This window comes from Podarcis raffonei, chromosome 1 (genome assembly GCF_027172205.1).
Source record: "Podarcis raffonei isolate rPodRaf1 chromosome 1, rPodRaf1.pri, whole genome shotgun sequence".
Classification (NCBI taxonomy): Eukaryota; Metazoa; Chordata; class Lepidosauria; order Squamata; family Lacertidae; genus Podarcis; species Podarcis raffonei.
The window spans coordinates 10,618,988-10,640,525 of NC_070602.1; the positions used below are offsets into that span (position 1 = coordinate 10,618,988).

General features: G+C 44.4%; 1 protein-coding gene across 1 annotated transcript in view; it reads left to right on the forward strand.

The window, feature by feature from the left end:
- Positions 1 to 21,538, forward strand: part of SYNE2 (spectrin repeat containing nuclear envelope protein 2) — a 235,192-nt gene that overhangs the window by 130,114 nt on the left and 83,540 nt on the right. Inside the window, exons 64-74 of the mRNA XM_053407665.1 lie at positions 449 to 631; positions 2,023 to 2,151; positions 3,904 to 4,016; positions 4,684 to 4,840; positions 6,810 to 6,938; positions 8,149 to 8,301; positions 9,235 to 9,444; positions 10,895 to 10,996; positions 13,271 to 13,375; positions 15,833 to 16,033; positions 18,986 to 19,156. Coding sequence (XP_053263640.1) covers positions 449 to 631; positions 2,023 to 2,151; positions 3,904 to 4,016; positions 4,684 to 4,840; positions 6,810 to 6,938; positions 8,149 to 8,301; positions 9,235 to 9,444; positions 10,895 to 10,996; positions 13,271 to 13,375; positions 15,833 to 16,033; positions 18,986 to 19,156 — 1,653 coding nt within the window. The remainder of the gene's footprint in view (positions 1 to 448; positions 632 to 2,022; positions 2,152 to 3,903; positions 4,017 to 4,683; positions 4,841 to 6,809; positions 6,939 to 8,148; positions 8,302 to 9,234; positions 9,445 to 10,894; positions 10,997 to 13,270; positions 13,376 to 15,832; positions 16,034 to 18,985; positions 19,157 to 21,538) is intronic.

The window sequence follows — 21,538 nt, forward strand, 5'->3', positions numbered from 1 at the left end:
CAAAATCCTAGCCTGCAGTTCGGAATAATCAGATGGGATGGGAAGGCTGAATGCCGACTTAATTAGGTTTGGGCTTGCTTAGGGGAAAAAGGTATCTGGTTGCGCCAGAGATTACAGGAAAAGCAACAAAGACCTGGAGCACTTTTGAAAACGCACACAGAGTTATTAAGGCATTAACTTTTGTGACGCTCCGGGCCTCTGTGACGCTCCGGGCCTCTGCGGATGTTTGTTTGCTGCAATGGTCTAACAGGGTTAGTCTTCCACAAGACCAAATACATACATGATTTTGTCCCAAGGGAGAAGGGAAAATGAGTCTGGATTCACCCTCCCAAACATTCCTGTTCCCAGCCTTTGCCCTGATACAGAATATGAGATTAGGGTGTTTTCAGTAAGTAAACTTTGCAGTGATTTAAAAAAAGAAGGAATGATTAACTGCTTGACTTTCCAGGCTATCTTATCAGAGATTGAACAGAAAGTGGCGCGCCTTTTGGAGGACTGCAAAGACAGGCACACCGGTGAGGGCCCTGGCATCCATCAGGAGGCAGAGAGCCTGTCTTCGAAGCTGAGAGATGTGAAATGCAACTTGAAAAGAGTGCAAGGCATGCTCCAAGGGAAGAGCACAGAAGAGCAGGTAAAAACAAGGCCACCATGAGAGTTGATGTTGTGCGCATGTGTTCGTGTGGCAGCGCCGGGTCATGCGCATGCTGCAGTTTGCAAAGCTTTCATAGCAGTCTTACTATATACCTGTTGGAAAGGAGTACAGTGGTACCTCAGGTTACATACACTTCAGGTTACGTACGCTTCAGGTTACAGACTCCGCTAACCCAGAAATAGTACCTCAGGTTAAGAACTTTGCTTCAGGATGAGAACAGAAATCGTGCTCCGGCGGCGCGGCAGCAGCGGGAGGCCCCATTAGCTAAAGTGGTGCTTCAGGTTAAGTACGGTTTCAGGTTAAGTACGGACCTCCGGAACAAATTAAGTACTTAACCCGAGGTGCCACTGTATTCTGCAAAGGGGCATGGCTGACTGGCTAGGAGGCACACGGAATAGGAGCAGCCCGCGTTGCCACATCTTGTTGCAGGGAGAAGTCTCAAACCCCTTCAAGCAGCTGCAGGAGACCTCTCTATTTGTGCAATAAGTTTGTTAACACAATTCTAAATCTTGTGAGCAGAGGGCGGGGTGAGGAATCCTGTCCTACACTGTCCTGTTGCATGTGACCTTTCTCAGATTGGGAGGTGAAGCCCCCTGTGCCTGTTTGGTTGGTTTTAAGTCGCTTTGGGTTGCCAGTCTGGAAGCCTAACTAGTCAGGATTCCAAACAATGCAGGCTCCTTGTTAGTGTTGGAAAATTCCATTCCACCTTAAGGAGCAGACATGGGATTGTTACGTGTCACATGTCTGTTTACATTCCAGCACAGCTTGCTGGGAACTTCCGTTGTGTGTATAGCTTTTGCTTTTCTCTCTTTCTCTGAGGAGAAGAAAGGGAGGCGACATGTTTTCTTTGTCCTGATTTATGCTTAATAAATCTTTAGCTGTTAGTATGTTTCCACAAGCCTCACGCCTGTTCTGTTTGCGCAGTATGCTCTGCTAATATAGCGTGCTCAGGCTTTTGAAGTCTGAGTCACTGATTTACGTCGCACCAGAGATTGGGGGATTGTCACGGCTGGAAGGGCATGATCCAGCTGGGGGCTAGCCCAGCTGGCATCTCGACCCCCGAAGGATGCTGACAGTTAGTTGTGTGATATTTTATAACATGGAGTTTTTCTATGTTGATTATTTTATTTTATTTTTATTTGGTATTTGGATCTTTATGACCTTGAGGTTGTAAACCACTTAGAGATTCCCCACCCAAAACATCTGTAAGTGGTATATAAATTGTCATTATTTGTGCTCAGGGAATCTGTGGCCGAGTTCAAAATTTAGCATTAAAAAACTACGTTAAGGCGTTCCCACCGTCCTTCACCTTTCTATCACTGCAGTCTTATCCTAAAAAGTTCCTTTGACCTGTGTGCCTCTCTCTACAGATCATCCCTGAGGAAAATACCTCTGAAGAGCTCCCTCAGCCCTTTTATTTTGACCTCTCTGATACATTCCCGCTTCTTGCCTTGGACCAGCCTCTCTTCAGCAGGCAGAATGGTTTAGAGCAGCAGCAGGTAAATCGGCTCCCTTTCCCCCTCCTCCACAACACAGCAAGATAGTTTTGCTGTCTATTGCTCTGCCTTATTTAATTTAACGCCTCTCGTGTACATCTCACACGTAAGTGCCTAAACAAGCGCCTTCTCCCAGTATCAACCATCTTGGGTCCGATGCTCAGCAGATGAGGCCTTTTTGGTGGTTGCACCAGTTGGTGTTGAAACAGGACAGGGCCTTTCTGGTGGCTGTTCCCCATTTATGCGATTCTCTTCCTAGTGAGGGGCATCTGTCAACCTCATTACAGTGGTACCTCGGGTTACATAAGCTTCATGTTACAGACACTTCAGGTTACAAACTCTGCTAAGTGCTTCAGGTTAAGAACTTTGCTTCAGGATGAGAACAGAAATTGTGCTCCAGCGGCGCAGCGGCAGCAGGAGGTCTCATTAGCTAAAGTGTTAGCTTCAGGTTAAGAACAGTTTTAGGTTAAGAACAGACCTCCAGAATGAATTAAGTACTTAACCCGAGGTACCACTGTACTGACTTTCAGGAGGAATTTAAAAACGTTCCTCTTTTACCGAGGCTGAAGTACACTGTTAAGTTTGGTAAAGAGGGGACCCTCTTGGGCAGGGGTCAGCAAACTGTTTCAGCAGGGGGCCAATCCATTGTTAGACCTTGTGGGGGGCCGGACTATATTTTGGGGAAAAAATTAACAAATTCCTATGCCTCCAAAATAACCCAGAGATGCATTTTAAATAAAAGCACACATTCTACTCATGTAGAAACACCAGGCAGGCCCCACAAATAACCCAGAGATGAATTTTAAATGAAAGGACACATTCTACTCATGTAGAAACACCAGGCAGGCCCCACAAATAACCCAGAGATGCATTTTAAATAAAAGGACACGTTCTACTCATGTAAAAACACGCTGATTCCCGGTCCATCCGTGGGCCGGATTTAGAAGGTACCATATTTTTTGCTCTATAAGACTCATATAAGACACTCCCTCCTAAAAAGTAAGGGGAAATGTGTGTGCGTCTTATGGAATGAATACAGGCTGCACAGCTATCCCAGAAGCCAGAACAGCAAGAGGGATTGCTGCTTTCACTGCGTAGCAATCCCTTTTGCTATTCTGGCTTCTGAGATTCAGAATATTTTTTTCTTGTTTTCCTCCTCCAAAAAACTAGGTGCGTCTTGTGGTCTGGTGCGTCTTATAGAGCAAAAAATACGGTGATTGGGCCGGATCCGGCCCCTGGGCCTTAGTTTGCTCACCCATGCTCTTGGGAGTTTTATCTCCCTCAGAAATTCGGTGGGTGGCCAAGAAGAGAGAATTCTCTTTGGCACCCCAAAATTGTGGAGTGCCCTCACCACAAGAGACATGTCTGGCATCTTCACTATGCAGCTTTTGGCAAATGCTGAAGACACACCTGGCCTTTTAACACCTGAGGTGTGTGTTTTCAGGGCATGCCCTATTCCAGTGACTGTAATTTTTAACATTAGGTTGTTGTAACCAGCCATGGGGCCTGCTGGTGAAGGGAGTCAGTATGAGGCTGTTGTTATCATCAGGATTAACAACAGCAACTGCATTCAGCTTCCTTCTCTGTCTAGAAATCCTAGTAAAGGAGGAAACCAGTCCCCTACCCTCAGGGCTCCCAGTCTGAGCCATACTGCTCCTGCCACCAAGACAGTGAAAGGGGGCAAGGCATCGCTTTCAGAAAACCCCAATTTTTCCACGTTTTGAGTTTTCCTCTGTTTCTCTTCCTCACTTGCAGGAGCTGCTGCTGCAGCTGTCAGAACAAAACAATCTTGTTGACTTCATTGACGTGTACATGGAGAAGATGCAGCCACAATCTTGGGATGGCAAAACTCTGGAATTGCAAGCAAGGTACAAAAAAAAAAAAAACACACTCCCCAAGTTTGCAAGGAAACTGCTTCAGGGCAAAGACACATAGAGTTGTGTTGTGAGAGGATCTGCCTTGCGTGCAGAAAGTCAATCCCGAATTGAGTCCCCAGCAATCCCCAGTTGGGGCTGGGAGAGATCCCTGTCTGAAAACCTGGATAATCACTGCCTGTCAGTGTAGACCAGTGTTCTTCAACCTTGGGCCCTCAGATATGGGTAGACTATAACTCCCATGATCCTTTGCCATTGGGCTATGGTGGCCGTGGATGATGGGTGTTGTAGTCCATCACAACATACCTCACAAGGGAGGAGGACAACATACACTGCCCTGAGCTCCTGGAGGAAAGAAGGTGGATGTACATACAATAAATAAATAAATGGAGCTGTTTTCAATAGTTTTTTTTTTTTACATTTTCATTGATTTATGGCTTTTATAATGGTATATTTCGTTGCGATAACCTGCTCTGTGACCTTAGGGTATAGGATGTGTAAGAAATCAAATAAATATATTTGGGTTCAGGTTGTCAGCTTTAGTGAAAGCCCAGATTTTGGATACTTCCTCTCTTTGAGCAGGTTAAGTAAACCAGACTGTGTTGTAAACAGTATTATACTGAGAGCCGTTGGTTTTTCTCTCGATTATTTTATCTCATAGCAGTCTGATGCGCCGTTCTAGTCACGAGGCATCCAGCTCTGGAAGTGAGCCCCTTGGTCTGATTCCCAAGGACCAAGCAGGGGACAAGTGGCAACATTTGCAGGAGGAGCTGCTCTTCAAGGTGAACCCTCCTCACTGTCAGTTCCCTGAATCTCAGGTTAGTATACTAATTCACCCATCCCATAATAACAACAATTTCCAGAGGCATAGCTGTGTTAGTATGTTGCAGCAAAAACAAGACAAGAGCTGTGGCACTTCAACAGCTAGCAAATTCCTTCAGCTCAGTATTATACACCTTTTTGTCAGGAGTTCGGCCTACACTCGAGTAGAACCCTGGCAGAGACACATGCCCGACTGGCATGTTCCCTCCCTCCTGGTCGATCGCTCAGGAGCTTCAAAAGCTCTCTTCAGCCCGAACATCACAGCCACCGATGCTAACCGACACCGGTACACTTAGGGATCTGCAGAGTTGCGCATCATGCATGACAGACCTCAGCAACTCAGCATTTTGGCTAATCTACTTTATTTACATATAAACACACACGGAGCACTGCAACATGGCTCCCTCTCTCTCTAGCATCAGACAGCAAAGAGAAAAAGAACAAAGGACAATAGTCCCACTTCATGGAACACAGCAACACAAACACCCTGTCTTCTTTACTTCCCACTCTGTGGAGTCAAAACATATCACGTCATGTGATAGACAACAATCCCATGACTGCAATCATAGAGCAGCAATTGACTCTCTGTGCCAACCCTTTGCAGCAGTACTTTTAGGAAAATGTTCTGCCTCTGCTGTCAGAGGAGATACCGGTAGCTGGAAGTCACAGGTGGGCAGTGCTGTTGCACGCATGCCTTGCTTGAAGGCTTCCTCCAGGCTTCCTGGTTGGCCAATGTGAGAACAGAATGCTGGTCTACTTAGACCACTGGCCTATTAAGAGAACTGAGAGTCGTAGGAGAACCCTGTTCCCCTCACAGGGCTGCCATTCCCAGAGTGGTTTAACAATCAACCCCATGGAACTCTGGGAAATGTAGTTCTGGGAGGGAAATGGGGTCTCCAAATGATTCTTAGCACCCTTACCAAACTACATGTCCCAGGGTCCTTTGGGGGAAGCCTTGGCTGTTTATAACAGTATGATACTGCTTTAAATGTTTAGTGCAGATGGAGCCTGAGAGAGAGAGAGAGTTGTTGTAGCATATTTCCAACTTCCTAGCCATAAGGATATGCTTTGTCTGCACTGGGCCCCAGTCATCTGTGGGGGGGGGGGCGGGATTGACTTCACAAATCTGCAAAACTCCTGTGACCAAAAAGGTGACAGTGAGACAAAAGAGACAAGTATGTACACAATCAGCAGTGGTGTGTCTAAGACTTTCAGATTTTTTAACAGCAAGCGTTTGAAATAGGCCAGTAATATTGTCCCCATGTTGGAGAAGGAGAGGGCAACACAGATCAAAATGGCGCCTCGAAATATCATCTAGTCTGCCAAGGCAGGAGATCCATAGCTATAGCATCCTCTGCTTAAAAACCTGAAGCGAAGGAGAGTCCTGTACCTTCCCAGGTAGTCTATTCTGCTGTCGATCAACTTGTTACCTGAGAATCCTTGTTTAATTTTGGTTGCAATCCCAGTTCTTGTCATTTTAACTTGTTAGTTCAGGCCCTACTGTCTGGAACAACGGAATGATATTTGTTCCATCACCTACATGACAGCCCTTCAAATGTTTGCAGGGGACCCTCTTAAATGGTCTCTTCCTCAGGGTAAACCATCAGTCTTATGTCTAAGGACTTCAGGAAGGCTGAGACACCCAAATACTTCAAAAGTGCCTACCAAGTTGGGTTTATCGCCTTGAAAAACTAGAACGCACATTGACAGAGCTTCAGCCATACGTAGACATGTTCATTGGTACAGATCAATGCGGGCGCGGCAGATGCTAGGCTCTTGTTGTGAGCAGATTTCACGCCACCTACAAAGAATGGACACCTCTGTGTCCATTCCAAGATGGTGAACTTAATATTGGTTTATGTTGTAGCTAGCTAGCTAGTTGCTGCTGTTATAAGAACATTCTGTATCACCATGAGTTTAATCTGGAGCATTTGTCCAAACACGTTTTGCTTTTCCAAATGTTAGATCTCTACCAAAATAAATATTCTACCCAAGGGTGCCGCAGCGAGTGTGAGAACTCCAACCGTCGAGGAGCTGAAAACGTACACGGCACAGCTTGGCAATCTGAGCCAAGAAGCGTCTGTTCAGACACAGGTACTAAATGCATTCCCACCCCCCACCCCCCGAGTTACATAAATTGCTGGCGTGGCTGGTGGGCAAGATCCAGAGCCTTGGCAGAGCGCAGCATCTATTGATATGTGTGTGTCTGTGTCCCATTAGAGCAAATCTTTCCCCCCAATGCTAAAGAACAGGCGTAGAGGGGATGTTCCATATGGGGGGCATGGGGTGGAGGAGAATTAAAGCCTCCGACATGCCAGGGTCCTAGTCTAGATCTGGAGTCTCACGTCTGCAATTTACCTTTTTAAAAAGCCATTTGCGAAATTGCTAATTGTGCAAATGGTGCTGCATCTAGTTTGACCCTGGAGGGAAAACAGGAGCTCAAGGAAAGGGTGGTTGTAAGAGACTTTGTTTCTATACAGTGGTACCTCGGGTTACATACGCTTCAGGTTACACACTCCGCTAACCCAGAAATAGTGCTTCAGGTTAAGAACTTTGCTTCAGGATAAGAACAGAAATCGGGCTCCGGCGGCGCGGCAGCAGCAGGAGGCCCCATTAGGTAAAGTCGTGCTTCAGGTTAAGAACAGTTTCAGGTTAAGAATGGACCTCCGGAACGAATTAAGTACTTAACCTGAGGTACCACTGTAGTAGGGGTATTCTGCCAGCAGTGTGAGGCAACCCTAAAAGGACAACAAGGCCAAAAGGGTGGGATCTGCATTTTACATATTGATTTGCTTTGAAATGACAAGACCGCCATTTTGTTGAAAGCTTCCAGTACGTAATACTCTTGTATCTTCCATTGCTTGCTTCTTTCTCTCCATCTCCCTCTCTCTCTTTCATCTAACCATAGACCAGCCCAAAATTGCAACCTTCCATAAATACCCTCCATGTTTTGCTGCCTATCACCCAGCAGGCTACAGCTCCTGTCAGGCCTCAAGCCTCACCCACACCCCTTTTCTGCCTAACAGCAGGCCACCAAGGTGCTTAACAATAAGTGAAAATGAATGCCTAATAAACATAATGAGATGGTTGTTATGTTTAAAGGCAGTGGTGACTTATGAAGGCTTGTGGGCGTGAGAGGGGTTTTGTTTTGTTTTAGCTTTTTGCATTTTATCTGCAATTGTTTTCATTTGTGTCAGCCATGCGGTCTGGGGAAAAGTAAGTAAGTGAGTGAGTGAGTGAGTGAGTGAGTAAATGAATGAAACCTTCAGAGGAAACTGAGAAACAGCATCTCCACATCTTCCAGGAAAATGTGACGGGGGAAGTTTCCTTAAGCTTGGACCAGAAGCTGTTTGAGCTGCTTTTGGCAATCAGCCGCTGCCTGAACGACATGGAGCAGATGTTAAACACGTGTGAACTCACCAGTGAAGAAGCTCCTGTGCAACAGATGCTTTATGAGGTAAATAAGGGGCGTCTGGGCTGGTGTGAGCTGCAGTCCCAAACATCTGCAGGGCACCAGGTTGGCAAAGGCTGATACGTGGATTTCTCAAGAGCAGAGCTGTGTGTCATGGGCTTTGAAGACACTCGAACTCACAACGTGCTAAGAGGAAGGCACACTTGGCAAATCCACATTGGGATCAACTCCCAACCGGAAACTAATGTCCCTATTGTGGAAGGATGTGTGGATCCAGAACTGGCCTCCACAGTCACTTTCGGACTCATTGTTAAAACCGTGTTTATGGAAGACAATCTTACTCGGCTACAAGTGATTGCAGAATAATAATAATATATATATAATTTCCACTGCAATCTTTGCAGTTCCATCCACTATAGAGAGTTGGCTGGGGCCAGTTAAAAAGCGAAGTTCTAAAGTGGCCTGTACCAACCCTGGGCCCTACAGGTGTTTTGGGCTACAATTCCCAGCAGCCCCAGCCAGCATGCTGGTCAGGACTGATGGAAGATGTAGTTCACAAAACTCCGGGAGCCCCAGTTTTTTGAGGCTATTCTGAATTTCAAGGGGTTGGTTAGTGGAGGCGAATGTGGCAGTGGTAAAGTTAAGAAGGGCTGATTTAGCTAAGTGCCAACAAGATTGTGGCTAAAAATGGGTAACTGAGATGGTAGTATCAGCATGTCTGGGGGAAACCCAAGATTTGTTCTTCCTTCCTTCCTTTCCTCCTTCCTTCCTTCCTTCTCACGGTGCAAGCTAAAGTCATGACAGGCAAAAAGCCCAGGTCTCTTGCTTGAGAACACAAAGTGATCAAGCTCAAAAGTAGTGGATGATTGTATTCTTATAAGGTCCTTTTACTTCAGATTTGATGAATTCCTGCCATTCCTTTTACAAAACCACATTTACCGGCCTCCTTCTCATTTTCTTTTTTCTCTCTCTTTCCAGACTCTCTCCGCAGAGCTACAAAAGCTTCATGCGGATATTGGTGAGAAAAAGGATGACCTTCTGAGGTCCATTGCCTCTGCTGGTGGTAACGCTGATAGATTCTCCGAGTGTTTTAGCAACTTGCAGTCGTGGCTGCAGTCGACCCAAGCGGCTGCCTCTTCCAGGAGCAAGTCCATAAAAGCTGAGCTGGACCAGTACAGTCAATATCAGGTACTTCCCAATTGTATTCCTTTCCATTCTCTTGTGCCCATCTAAGTTGCATCTCACAAGAGAGAGGCATGCCATATTTCTGCAATCCCCCCACCCCCATTAAATGATGATGCACCAACTTACATTATGCACGATCAAATTTGGGGGACTCTTCAGGAAAGCATGGCCTCTTCATTTGAAATCATATAATATGAGACTTGATTCTGTAATTTGGGGTACGTTCATTGGGTTTTATGGACACATTACATTTAACAACTACCGGGGGACCTCGGTTTTCGAACGTAAGCCATTCCAGAAGACCGTTCGACTTCTGAAATGTTCGAAAACCGAGGCTCAAAGGGCTGTTGGCCATTTCAGTGGAGAGAATCGAAAAACACGCAGTGGAAGCCGTTCAAGGCACGTTCAAAAACGGAAGCATTTATTTCTGGGCTTTCGGCATTCGGGTTCTGAAACGTTCGACTTCTGAGATGCTTGAAAACTGAGGTAATAATAGTAGTAATAGTACTACTACTACTACTACTACTACTACTACTAATAATAATAATTTATTATTTGTACCCCACCCATCTGGCTGGGTTTCTGCAGATGGGCACATTAAAACTTCCCTGAACAGGGCTGCCTTCAATCTAAATGTCAGGTAGTTGTTTATCTCTTTGACATCTGATGGGAGGGCGATCCACAGGGCGGGTGCCACTACCAAGGAGGCCCTCTGCCTGGTTCCCTGTAGCTTTGCTTCTCGCAATGAGGAAACCGCCAGAAGGCCCTCGGCACTGGACCTCAGCGTCCGGGCAGAACGATGGGGGTGGAGACATTCCACTGTATGTAACTTTTGGTCGCTGTCTGAAGGCAGCCCTGTTTCAGGAAGCTTTTAACGTTTGATGTGTTTTGTATGGTTGGTTGTTTTCCCCTCTGTATTTTGTTCGAGGGGTAACCCAGTCAGATGAGCAGGTTATAAGAAAATTATTATTATTATTAGTAGTAGTAGTAGTAGTATTACACTCATATGGATATTCAGCAGGCCTTAGAGGTGGAACAGATATGTCTGGTGGCTAGGAGAGGAAACTTCAATTTCACTATGCATACACACAGAGACACACGCATCCTGCCCACAAAGAAGCTTGCCTGGATTAGTCTCAAATTTGAGACAGTCCTTCATTACCGCTGAGCTAAATCATATCTCCTGTAGGGATGATTTAATCCTTGACCTCCCTAATGGGCCCAAGCCTGATGCAGATTATTCAGTGATTACAAAAGTGGGCATCATTTTATTTTATTTTTATTTTATTACAAGAACAGGTAATTCCAGGACACACTCTTTCTCTGTGAATATGTATGTATTTAAAGAATGATGCTGATTAAATAGCCCAGTTGAACTGCAGTTTAATTATCCTTTCATTCTGTATCGTGTACCTCTGGGTTCACTTCGGTTTTTCGCTTGTCCCCGTCACAGAATGAAATCAGGCGATTGTATGGTAGGTTGATTATGAAAAAATCCTTAGTGCAAGAGTCCTTCGGCGCAACGAGCGAACACAGTATCTCCGAACAGCTCCAGGTAATTAAACAGGACATATGAATATAAGGCACAATCACTCGACAATTTTACCTAATTTCTCTTATTTGCGGTTTTGTTTTCCAAAACTGGAGCAACGCTTTTGTTTTCCCCCTGAGCTTAATGGTAACAGTAATGACCGTGTTTCAGGCCAGTTTCTGGGGGCAGTAGCAGCCTGTAGGGTTGTGCAGACAGAGTTTCATCGCTGTCCTGTCTTCTCAGTGCCAGTTATCAAGAGGTTGTGATGGCGTTCAGGCACCTGCTGAAGACCTGTTCGTTTAGGAAGGCAGTCATTTAGGGAAGATCAGCTCTGCATCTGATGAATTCGTTTCATTGTTTTTTAGAATTTGTAGAGATAGTTTTATTGTTTTAGAGCAGTGTGATTCTCAAACTTTTTTCTCTGGGCCACACTTTCAAAACAGAAATTTGCTCACACCACACAGAATTTTTTTTATTGATGAGAAGTATATTGGAAAATGTTGAGACGCGGGTGGCGCTGTGGGTTAAACCACAGAGCCTAGGACTTGCTGATCAGAAGGTCAGTGGTTCAAATCCCCGCCACGGAGTGAGCTCCCGTTGCTCGGTCCCTGCTCCTGCCAACCTAGCAGTTCAAAAGCACATCAAAGTGCAAGTAGATAAATAGGTACTGCTCCAGCGGGAAGGTAAACAGTGTTTCCGTGCGCTGCTCTGGTTCGCCAGAAGCGGCTTAGTCATGCTAACCACATGACCCGGAAGCTGTACGCCGGCTCCCTCGGCCAGTAAAGCGAGATGAGCGCTGCAACCCCAGAGTCGGCCACAACTGGACCTAATGGTCGGGGGTCCCTTTACCTTTACCTATATTGGAAAACAAGAATAAAACTCCTAGCAGTGCTGGATTTGTGATTCTGGATCACAAGTAGGATTGTGCTCAGTATCGCTTGATGCTCTCATTTTGAAAAGATGTCCATATTCTCCAAATTAAAAAAAAATAATTGATACAAATTGATACAAATGTTTCTTTGATTGTCCTTTAATTTTCCCATCTCACTTGCCCCCCTCTCCTGCCACACCCTTTGAGAACCTCTGTTTCAGCAGTTGGTGAGCTGATTTTATCATTTTTTGAGCTTATATTTCTCTGGCTTTTTATTCCATTTCTACCATGAGCACTGCTTCATGGAATCATAGAATTGTAGAGTTGGAAGGGACCTTGGGGTTCATCTGGTCCAGCCCCTACAGCGCAGGAATCTCAGCTCAAGCCTCCAGGCCAAGCATCAATGCTGTGAAGCAGTTTATAAATTGGTTTAATGCTAATAATAGTATAATAATAGTATAATGCATAACTTTGGCCTTGAGGTTCTTTTAAGTACGGTCATACCTCGGGTTACAGACGCTTCAGGTTGCATGTTTTCAGGATATGGACGCGCTGAAACCCGGAAGTACCGGAACAGGGTACTTCCGGGTTTTGACAGTCGTGCATATGCACAGAAGCACCACATTCTGCGCATGCACAGAAGCACCGAATCTCAACCTGCGGCACTGTGGGTTGCAAATGCTGTGAGTTGCAAACGTGCCTCCCGCACGGATCACGTTCGCAACCCGAGCGTCCGCTGTATACATATTTCTTTGCGCTTGCGGAAAAGGCAAAAAGTGTCACAGCAGCAGCTGGCTTTCTAGGCTACACTCTACACTCCTTTGAACAGTGAACACAAGTGGTGCATTCCGACAAAAGCGTAACTGAGAAACAAGAAGGGGCTGTACCGGCCTGCCCAGGAAGACACCAAAGCTGGTATAAGCACAAAAAAGCTACAGAAACAAGAGGGGAAGGAGTCAATATGCTCAGGCAGATACCTCTTCAAGGTGTGTAGAGGTAGAAAAATGTTTTTGGCAGGAACCAAGGAGGCAGCTCTCCTCTCCAGAATGGCCCAATACGAACTGAACCTGCTCAGCAGACACAAAATATTATTTGTTAGTTATTGGAGAAAAGGGGAAACAGACTATGAAAGAAGAGCGTATGCCCAGTTGCTGGAACGTTGATGAGAGAAGCACTCCAATTGGCAAGATTTTGTTGGCATGGCCACTAGTAGATTAAGATGCCACTTTGATTTACTAGATGTGATTTTTCTTGTCTGTTTCTCTCCTTCCTTCCTGTTTGTGATTGGGGCTGCAATTTCATCCCTCTACTTGACAGGTGTAATTTGCAAGTTTGTTAAGCACTGTTTGGACCTTCAGCTGACTCGAAATATAACTGCTGCCAATGATCGTAGCCTTAAATTCAAATCATCTCATTCTTTCATTCAGAGGCTGGACGCCCATGAGTTGGAAATGCAAAACTTTGAGATGCAGACTGCTAAACTAAGAGGTCATGTACCTGTTGCCCTAATCCATGATGTGCGTAAACTAGAGGTAAAGACTCCCGAGTAAACAGCATGCGTGTAGTATCTATGGAATCAGTATCTGTGGAAATGAACAACATTAAATACAGCTGGTCCCAACATTTAGGGAATGCTGTATCAAGGCGGATGGGTGGTCAAGAAAAGATAATTGCTAAAAACGAATGTGATCAGTTATTTGAAACATGAATGGTTATTTGAAAAGTGTGTTTCCTAGAACATTAAATGTTGCAAAACTTCCTGGAAAAGGCCCCCAAATTCAAGCAAACAATGCCGTTAATAAGCAGCCTGGCCCTGAACCAGCAATTGATGACTGCAGATTTACACCAGCAAGTTCAACGAGTGCCGGGATGAGAATAGCAATGTAGTGGAGGGTACATATTCATAAGCGGTGGATGTACATCCCCATTCAGGACCAGGAGCTGGTTTCCAGGCATAGGAGAGACTGCTTTGCAGAACCGGGACACATATATGATTCATTGCTGAAGGTTTGGCTTAACTAATTCATCAAGCTGGCTTTATCAAAGCTCAGTGCTGATAAAGATTTGGCCTACCATTCTGTTGCCTCGCTAAAGTTGACATGGCTGCCTGTTGGAAGCTACAGGAATCGCAGCATGACAACAACCTTACGTTTTACATATATAGGAAGATACCATAATTTGAAAATAACCTTTCAGTTCTTGGCTAAAAGCACCTGGGAGTCCTATTTAACTTCACTTTAAGCCTTCAATCCTTTCTTTCTTTTTAAGCAACTTCATAATGAAAACTTAGGTGTACTGGGAAGTCAAGTCCCACTATGTTCAGTGGGGCTTGCTCCTTGTTAAGTGTAATTAAGAATGCAGTCTTAAGGCCAAATCTTTTCCTTACTCACATTTGATGATCTCACGCCAGAAAGCTTGCAGGGGAGGCAGCACTAGGGTTGCCAAGAGAGGGGTCATTTTTCTGTTAGTTGCAATACCTCCATAGGAAAGGTGAGCAGTGTGGTTAGACATGGCTGCCTGAAAACACCTGAGGAGCCTTCAAATAGTGGTACCCTGCACAGCACACCTCTCACTGGCACTTTCCTCAGAAGGAGCCACAGCTCCGTGGCAGAGCATCCTCTTTGCACACAGATTCAATCCCTGACAACTCCAGGTAGCACTGGGGATTGTCCCTTGAGAGCTGCTGCCGATCAGAGTTGGCAATACTAAGTAGATGGGCAAATGATCTAGGCAACTTCCTATGTTCCTATAAAGTATATCTGAAGGAGCATCTCCACCCCCATCCTTCTACCTGGACACTGAGGTCCAGCGCCGAGGGCCTTCTAGCAGTTCCCTCGCTGCGAGAAGCCAAGTTACAGGGAAACAGGCAGAGGGCCTTCTCGGTAGTGGCGCCTGCCCTGTGGAACGCCCTCCCACCAGATGTCAAAGAGAACAACAACTACCAAGCTTTTAGTAATAATAATAATAATAATAATAATAATAATAATAATAATAATAATAATTTATTATTTATACCCCGCCCATCTGGCTGGGCCTCCCCAGCCACTCTGGGCGGCTTCCATAAAAACCAAAAATACAGTAAAATATCACACGTTAAAAACTTCCCTGAACAGGGCTGCCTTAAGATGTCTTCTGAATGTCAGGTAGTTGTTTATCGCTTTGACATCTGCTGGAAGGGCGTTCCACAGGGCGGGCGCCACTACCGAGAAGGCCCTCTGCCTGGTTCCCTGTAGTTTTGCTTCTCGCAATGAGGGAACCGCCAGAAGGCCCTCGGCGCTGGACCTCAGCGTCCGGGCAGAATGATGGGGGTGGAGACGCTCCTTCAGGTATACTGGACCGAGGCCGTTTAGGGCTTTAAAGGTCAGCACCAACACTTTGAATTGTGCTCGGAAACGAACTGGGAGCCAATGTAGGTCTTTCAAGACCAGTGTTATGTGGTCTTTCAAGACCGGTGTTATATGGTGTTATACGGTGTTATAAGGTTTAGAAGACATCTGAAGGCAGCCCTGTTTAGGGAAGCTTTTAATGCTTGATGTATTACTGTATTTTAATATTCGGTTGGAAGCCACCCAGAATGGCTGGGGAAGCCCAGCCAGATGGGCGGGGTATAAATAATAAATTATTATTATTATTATTATTATTATTATTATTATTATTATTATTATGGCCAGGGGCATTTGTCTGGAGAGGACTGGTCCTGGGGGTAGTGACTACAGCTCTTGGCTTGATCAGTCTGATCAACAAAAGATTGTAGACTGCAGTCATACCTTGGGTTGAAGTTGCTTCAGGTTGAGCGCTTTCGGGTTGCGCTCTGCGGTGACCTGGAAGTAACGAAACGTGTTCCGGAATGGGGCTCCGGAACAGATCCTGTTTGTATCCAGAGGTACCACTGTATTATATCTACTGGGCTAAGCTCTGGTTGCTAGTCAGATAGTTTCAACGCAAACAACCGAAAGAAACACATTAATTAGAACTTGTTTCAATTCCAGGATGTGTTAGATGACCTTTGGGAGATCCTGCAAGACAGACAGAAGGAGCTGACCTCTCCATTTATTAGCGAGCAACAATATGAAGCTTTGCTGCAGGGATTAGCTGAGCTCTCAGATCTTGGGCGAGAGAAAGTTGCTCAAGAGATTAAGCTAAAAGCTACCAGTCGAACTACTTTACAGATTCATCTACAAAACCACAAGGTACTGGCTTTCTGCTCAAATAACTTGAGGTCCTGTGATTCCCCCCCTCTCCATTTCCAGATAATATTGATGGATTCCTATTACTCCTTGAGATCAGTAGCAAACAAAAATCTGAAGCAAAGTATTAGAGATGGGAGATTGCCTGGGACTTCTGATGTATTCCACCCTGAGTTCTTTGGAAGTAGGGATTGAAGGATCCGTCAGGTTTTTTCCTCTCCGTTTCTGATTTTCCCACTCTTAAATTCAGTTCTCCACATTTCTGCAGCAGTTTGCAAGTTGTTGTTTTTTGAATCCTTATGAAAATCATTATGCATTTTTGTGTGAATTTTTGTATTTTTATTTAGCAAAATTGATATACCACCTGATTGCAAACAAACCTCTTCAGTGGTTTGCAAAATTAAACATTAGAATTCTCAATAGTGGAGTCACACATTTTTGTAAGCATTTTATCCTGTTGCAATGCTATTTTCCCCTGATATAGTCGTTTTTATGCACGTTTACCCCAAATACATTCATTTTTGTAAACATTGTTTGGTTGTGAAATTCGGATGAGGGCAAATCTCGAAGGATGGCTGCGTTGTGGTTCTCAAGTCTCTTCTGAAAGTGTGTATTTGATACATTTGGCTGTGAAAAGCGAACTGAATCTAATCTCACTCCCGTCCCTGTGATGGGAGAAAGCAGTATGTGAAACGAAATGTATAAGACTACATGAAGCACTTCCCACAGAGCAGTAAAATAGAATCATAGAATCATAGAGTTGGAAGAGACCACAAGGGCCATCGAGTCCAACCCCCTGCCAAGCAGGAAACACCATCAGAGCACTCCTGACATATGGTTGTCAAGCCTCTGCTTAAAGACCTCCAAAGAAGGAGACTCCACCACACTCCTTGGCAGCAAATTCCACTGTCGAACAGCTCTTACTGTCAGGAAGTTCTTCCTAATGTTTAGGTGGAATCTTCTTTCTTGTAGTTTGGATCCATTGCTTCGTGTCCGCTTCTCTGGAGCAGCAGAAAACAACCTTTCTCCCTCCTCTATATGACATCCTTTTATATATTTGAACATGGCTATCATATCACCCCTTAGCCTCCTCTTCTCCAGGCTAAACATGCCCAGCTCCCTTAGCCGTTCCTCATAAGGCATCGTTTCCAGGCCTTTGACCATTTTGGTTGCCCTCCTCTGGACACATTCCAGTTTGTCAGTGTCCTTCTTGAACTGTGGCGCCCAGAACTGGACACAGTACTCCAGGTGAGGTCTGACCAGAGCAGAATACAGTGGCACTATTACTTCCCTTGATCTAGATGCTATACTCCTATTGATGCAGCCCAGAATTGCATTGGCTTTTTTAGCTGCCGCGTCACACTGTTGGCTCATGTCAAGTTTGTGGTCAACCAAGAATAAAGGAGAGCTTAGCTGCATTTCATGTTTATTTCCCACTTTCAGCTCTTAACATAATTGTCATCACAAATGAGCAAAGGTATTTTGTGGGGTGGGGTCTGTCTGTGCCTATTGCAATATGGATAATCAGAGAAATCCAGCCGTTGCTGTAATTACTTTGCCAGACGTAAAATACAGCGCCGCTAATGAAGATTAATGTTTACAAACTGCCCAGGAGAAAGATGGCACAAACATGAAACGATTCCTCCTTGGCTGTTTTGAATGTTAAGAGAAGCAGTTAGTCACATCTTCTTCCGATCAGACGAAAGAGGCGGCAATTTTACCTCTTCAAAGTAGAAAGTGGTGCAGGTGGGCAGGAAGGAGGATTCATTGCAGATGGAAATACAGCTTTGTATGAGGCATTAAGGTGAAAATGGTTCTCCATATTGATCAAATAGGGGGAAAGCCTGCAGCTCAATGACTGAGCATCTTGTTTGTTTATTTTATTAAATTTATATGTCACCCTTCCTCCCCAAGGATCCCAGGGAGGCCAAACCAATATAAAATTTAAAAACAAAGCAAAAGCTTTGTTTTAAAGCAGATTTAAAACATTCTGAAACAATTACAGTTAAAAAACCCCATCTAGAAGTAGTTACAGTTGAGAACCTTTTAAAATAAATTACAATTAAAACATTCTTCGATCCAGTGATCTGGAGGTTGCCGGGAACCCAAACACTTGGGTAAACAGGAATGTTTTTAGATTCTTCCTGGAAGGTGATAATGATGACAGACAGGCACACTTCACTAAGGAGAGCATTTCACAACCAGGGAGCCACCACTGAAAAGGCCCTGTCACAGGTCCCATGTTCAGTCTATAGGTAGGGCTGGGATAGTCTCTTGCCTGAAACCTGGAGAACTGCTGCCAGTCATTGCAAACCACGGAGGAAGGATCTGCTGCCCACCAGATATTGTTGGAACGCAGTGCCTGCCATCCTTGACCACTGGTCGTGCTGGCTGGGGCTGATGGAAACTGGAATCCAAAAATGTATTGGAGGGCTGCAGGCTCCCCATCCCTGCTGTAGACAAGACTGCGCAAGATAGGCCAATAGTCTGACTTGGTGGGAGACAGCGTCCAAACATTTACATTTGTGGGCTTGCATTACTAAGCCAGTGATTCCTTATCTTTGCTCAATGTTTGCTCTGCGTGATCAGTGGATCTGAGGCTCGCAAAAAATATGTGGCTCTATTTTTTTTTGTTTAATTAGTGGTGGCCAGATCACCCATCCCCACTAATTTGTAATACATTTAATCAAACAAAGCTTTCTTCTTTTCAAAATTGAGAGAGCACAACGGGACCCAATCCCCCGTCAGCATCCCCTGCAAACGCCCAAACGTCCTCCCACTGCCCAGCTAACCCTCATCTTCCAAATCCCCTCCCTCCTGCCTGATTATCCGTCTGCTCCTTCAGCACCAGCAACAAGAAGGGAGAAAAGTCTCCTATAAGGAAACAGTTTTTTGTTTCTTTAAAATGTGAATTCATTGGTTTATCCTCAGTGTGGCTTTCCTTTTTAAATCCAGAGCTTTTTCTGCAACAAGGCCCACAGGCAGCTGGTGCAGTTGTGTTCCGAAAAGATGGCACCTTCAGGATTACATGAGAGAGGGAAAGAATGGAGTCAGCTGGTAGAGGAATACCAATGTTTGGAACAGCAAGCAGTCCAGCACGGAGCCTATTTGGAAAGACTGTTACAGGTAAGGGGCTTATGGAGTAGAAATACGTCTGTACCTTTTATCATATGTGGTGGTCATGTAAAGAGGTGAGAGCTTTCTGGGAAATGATATATAATGAGCTTTAAAAAATGTTGAAATATACATTTTTTAAAAAAAACCAGAAGCTTTCCTATTAGGTATAGTTGGTGGAGAATTATACATAAGCAGGATAAAACGTTGTTTTTATATGCGACAACTGCGGCAAGAATGTTATTAGCCCAAAGATGGAAGCAAGAAGATTTACCAAGAAGAGTGGCAGATGAAATTAATGGACTATGCAGATTTGGCGAAACTGATGGGGAAAATCCGGAACCAGCAGGGCTAGGCTTTCCAGAAAGATTGGAACAAATTTATTTTATATTTGAAAGACAACTGTAAACAATTAACATCGCTAGTTGGGCTACAGGAAGCTTTGTAAGGATAACTTTATTACTTGTTGTAGTTAAGCAAGGAATTATATAAGGATAAGATTTATTTATTTTTTTAAAAAATAATATTTATTCAAAATTTCATCAATACATAAAAGAACCCCGACCCTAGCCCAAAAAAGAAAAAATAGAAAATAAAATAAAAAGAAAAAATACAAATCTCCAATTACAGTTTTTCATTTGCTTAGTTCTTGAACCTCCTCACACCTCCCTTTTTGTATTCTAGTTTAGTTCGTTATTTCAGCAAATTCTTCCCATATTTCTCAATTTTAATTTAAATAGTTAATCATCACACTCTAACTTATTTATTAAACAACATACCTTTCCCCTCTTTTAAAATAATCTATTATTCAATTTACCTTACTCCATTTAACCTTGTCTTATGTTAAAAATCTTAAAATTTCAAAAACACAACATATTCATGCATTTTTCCTTAAGAACATTTCTACTAAAGCCAATTTAGTTCCTTTCCGGCAAATCCCTCAAATTTCAATAATATTACATTGATTCCAAAATTAACATAAACAATTTCTAATTTTCATCCAACGTCCCTTCTTCCTGGTTTCGGGTCGTATCAGTCCTTTCTGTCCATTACTTAGTCCATCAATCTGGTGTTCTGATGTCCGAGGCTCTTAAGTCTCTTCTATGCCCCTTCTGCAGATTTTTTTGTTCCTGTTTGTACTTACGCAGTTCTTTGACTATTGTTAGTTTCTGGGGGAGTGGGTCTCTGGAGGGTTCCATCCAGTAATGATTTCCATTTTTCTTCATCTGATTGTCTCCTTCCCCCCAGTTCCACTCCCAATCGTTATCTTTATAGTCCAAAAAGTATTTGTCCAAGTAGTTGATCACCTGTTTCAGAGTCCCACTAGAGTAGAAAACTTCCTTAACTTCAAATGCTTCCCAGCACTCTCCAAATTCCATCATGCAAGGCAATAGCTTTTGTTCCTGCAGAACTTTGGGTCTTACCATTTGTGTTGTATAAGGAATAACTGCTGCCTCTTCCTTCTCCATCTGCCCTTGAACTTGCTTTGTCAAGCCGGATTCCTGAGTTGGTCGCTGTGTAACTTCTTTATCCTTGTTCCCTGTTAAGTCATATTCACTGACCACAGTACTCATAAAGTCCAATTTTTCATTCATCAGGCTCATTTTCCTAGACAGCTGCTCAAGGAGAGCATTAGTCCTGTCAAGGGCAGACACCAAACCTTCCTGCCAAAACATTCTTGTTCAAAAACAAGGTCAGACGGCTGTTCCCACAGTCCAATGCCTCACGTATGTAAGCTGGGACCGCAAACTGGCAGGCTCCCTCTAGGGGACACAGTTTCTATTTGTATCCATTTTTCAGGAAAGTTACTTTCAATTTCAAAGTCCCTTCAGTTTCAAATACTTTGTTTCTTTAAAGCAAAAAAGCAGAAGGTGGCGTTGAAGTCAGATTCTGTCCCGATACCCCGTCCCCAGGTTTGGAACGGTAGAAACTTATATTCCTTCTCTCACTTCCTGCAGGATTAAACAGTCAAATTCCCCCCCCCCCTTTTCCTGCTTCCAAGGAGGGTTTTGTTGATTATGGGTGCAGGAAAATTCCAACTTTAAAAAGACTTTTTAATCTATTAGGTTGCAAGGTCTTTGCTTCAATTCGTATACAAAAACGGGAGGCGGACTTCCTGTTTACACCTTCCCGCTTCGTGCCTAATTCATAAAATTTGTAAGTTCTTAATCCAATTCTCCATTTTTACTCACAGGTACTTGATTTAGAGTCCAAATGTCATCAGGAAAAGTCAGCGCTCTCCGGCGATGGCTGCGCGGCTTCCCTCCATGGAAATAGCGATCGGTTCGATGCACCGCGCTGCTCACCCCACTTCACTCCGGAGCCCCAAAAATGGGTTTCCTCGTGAGTAGGGGAGGCGCTCTTGGTGCTCTGCCGAACCCCACGGTCCCAGGC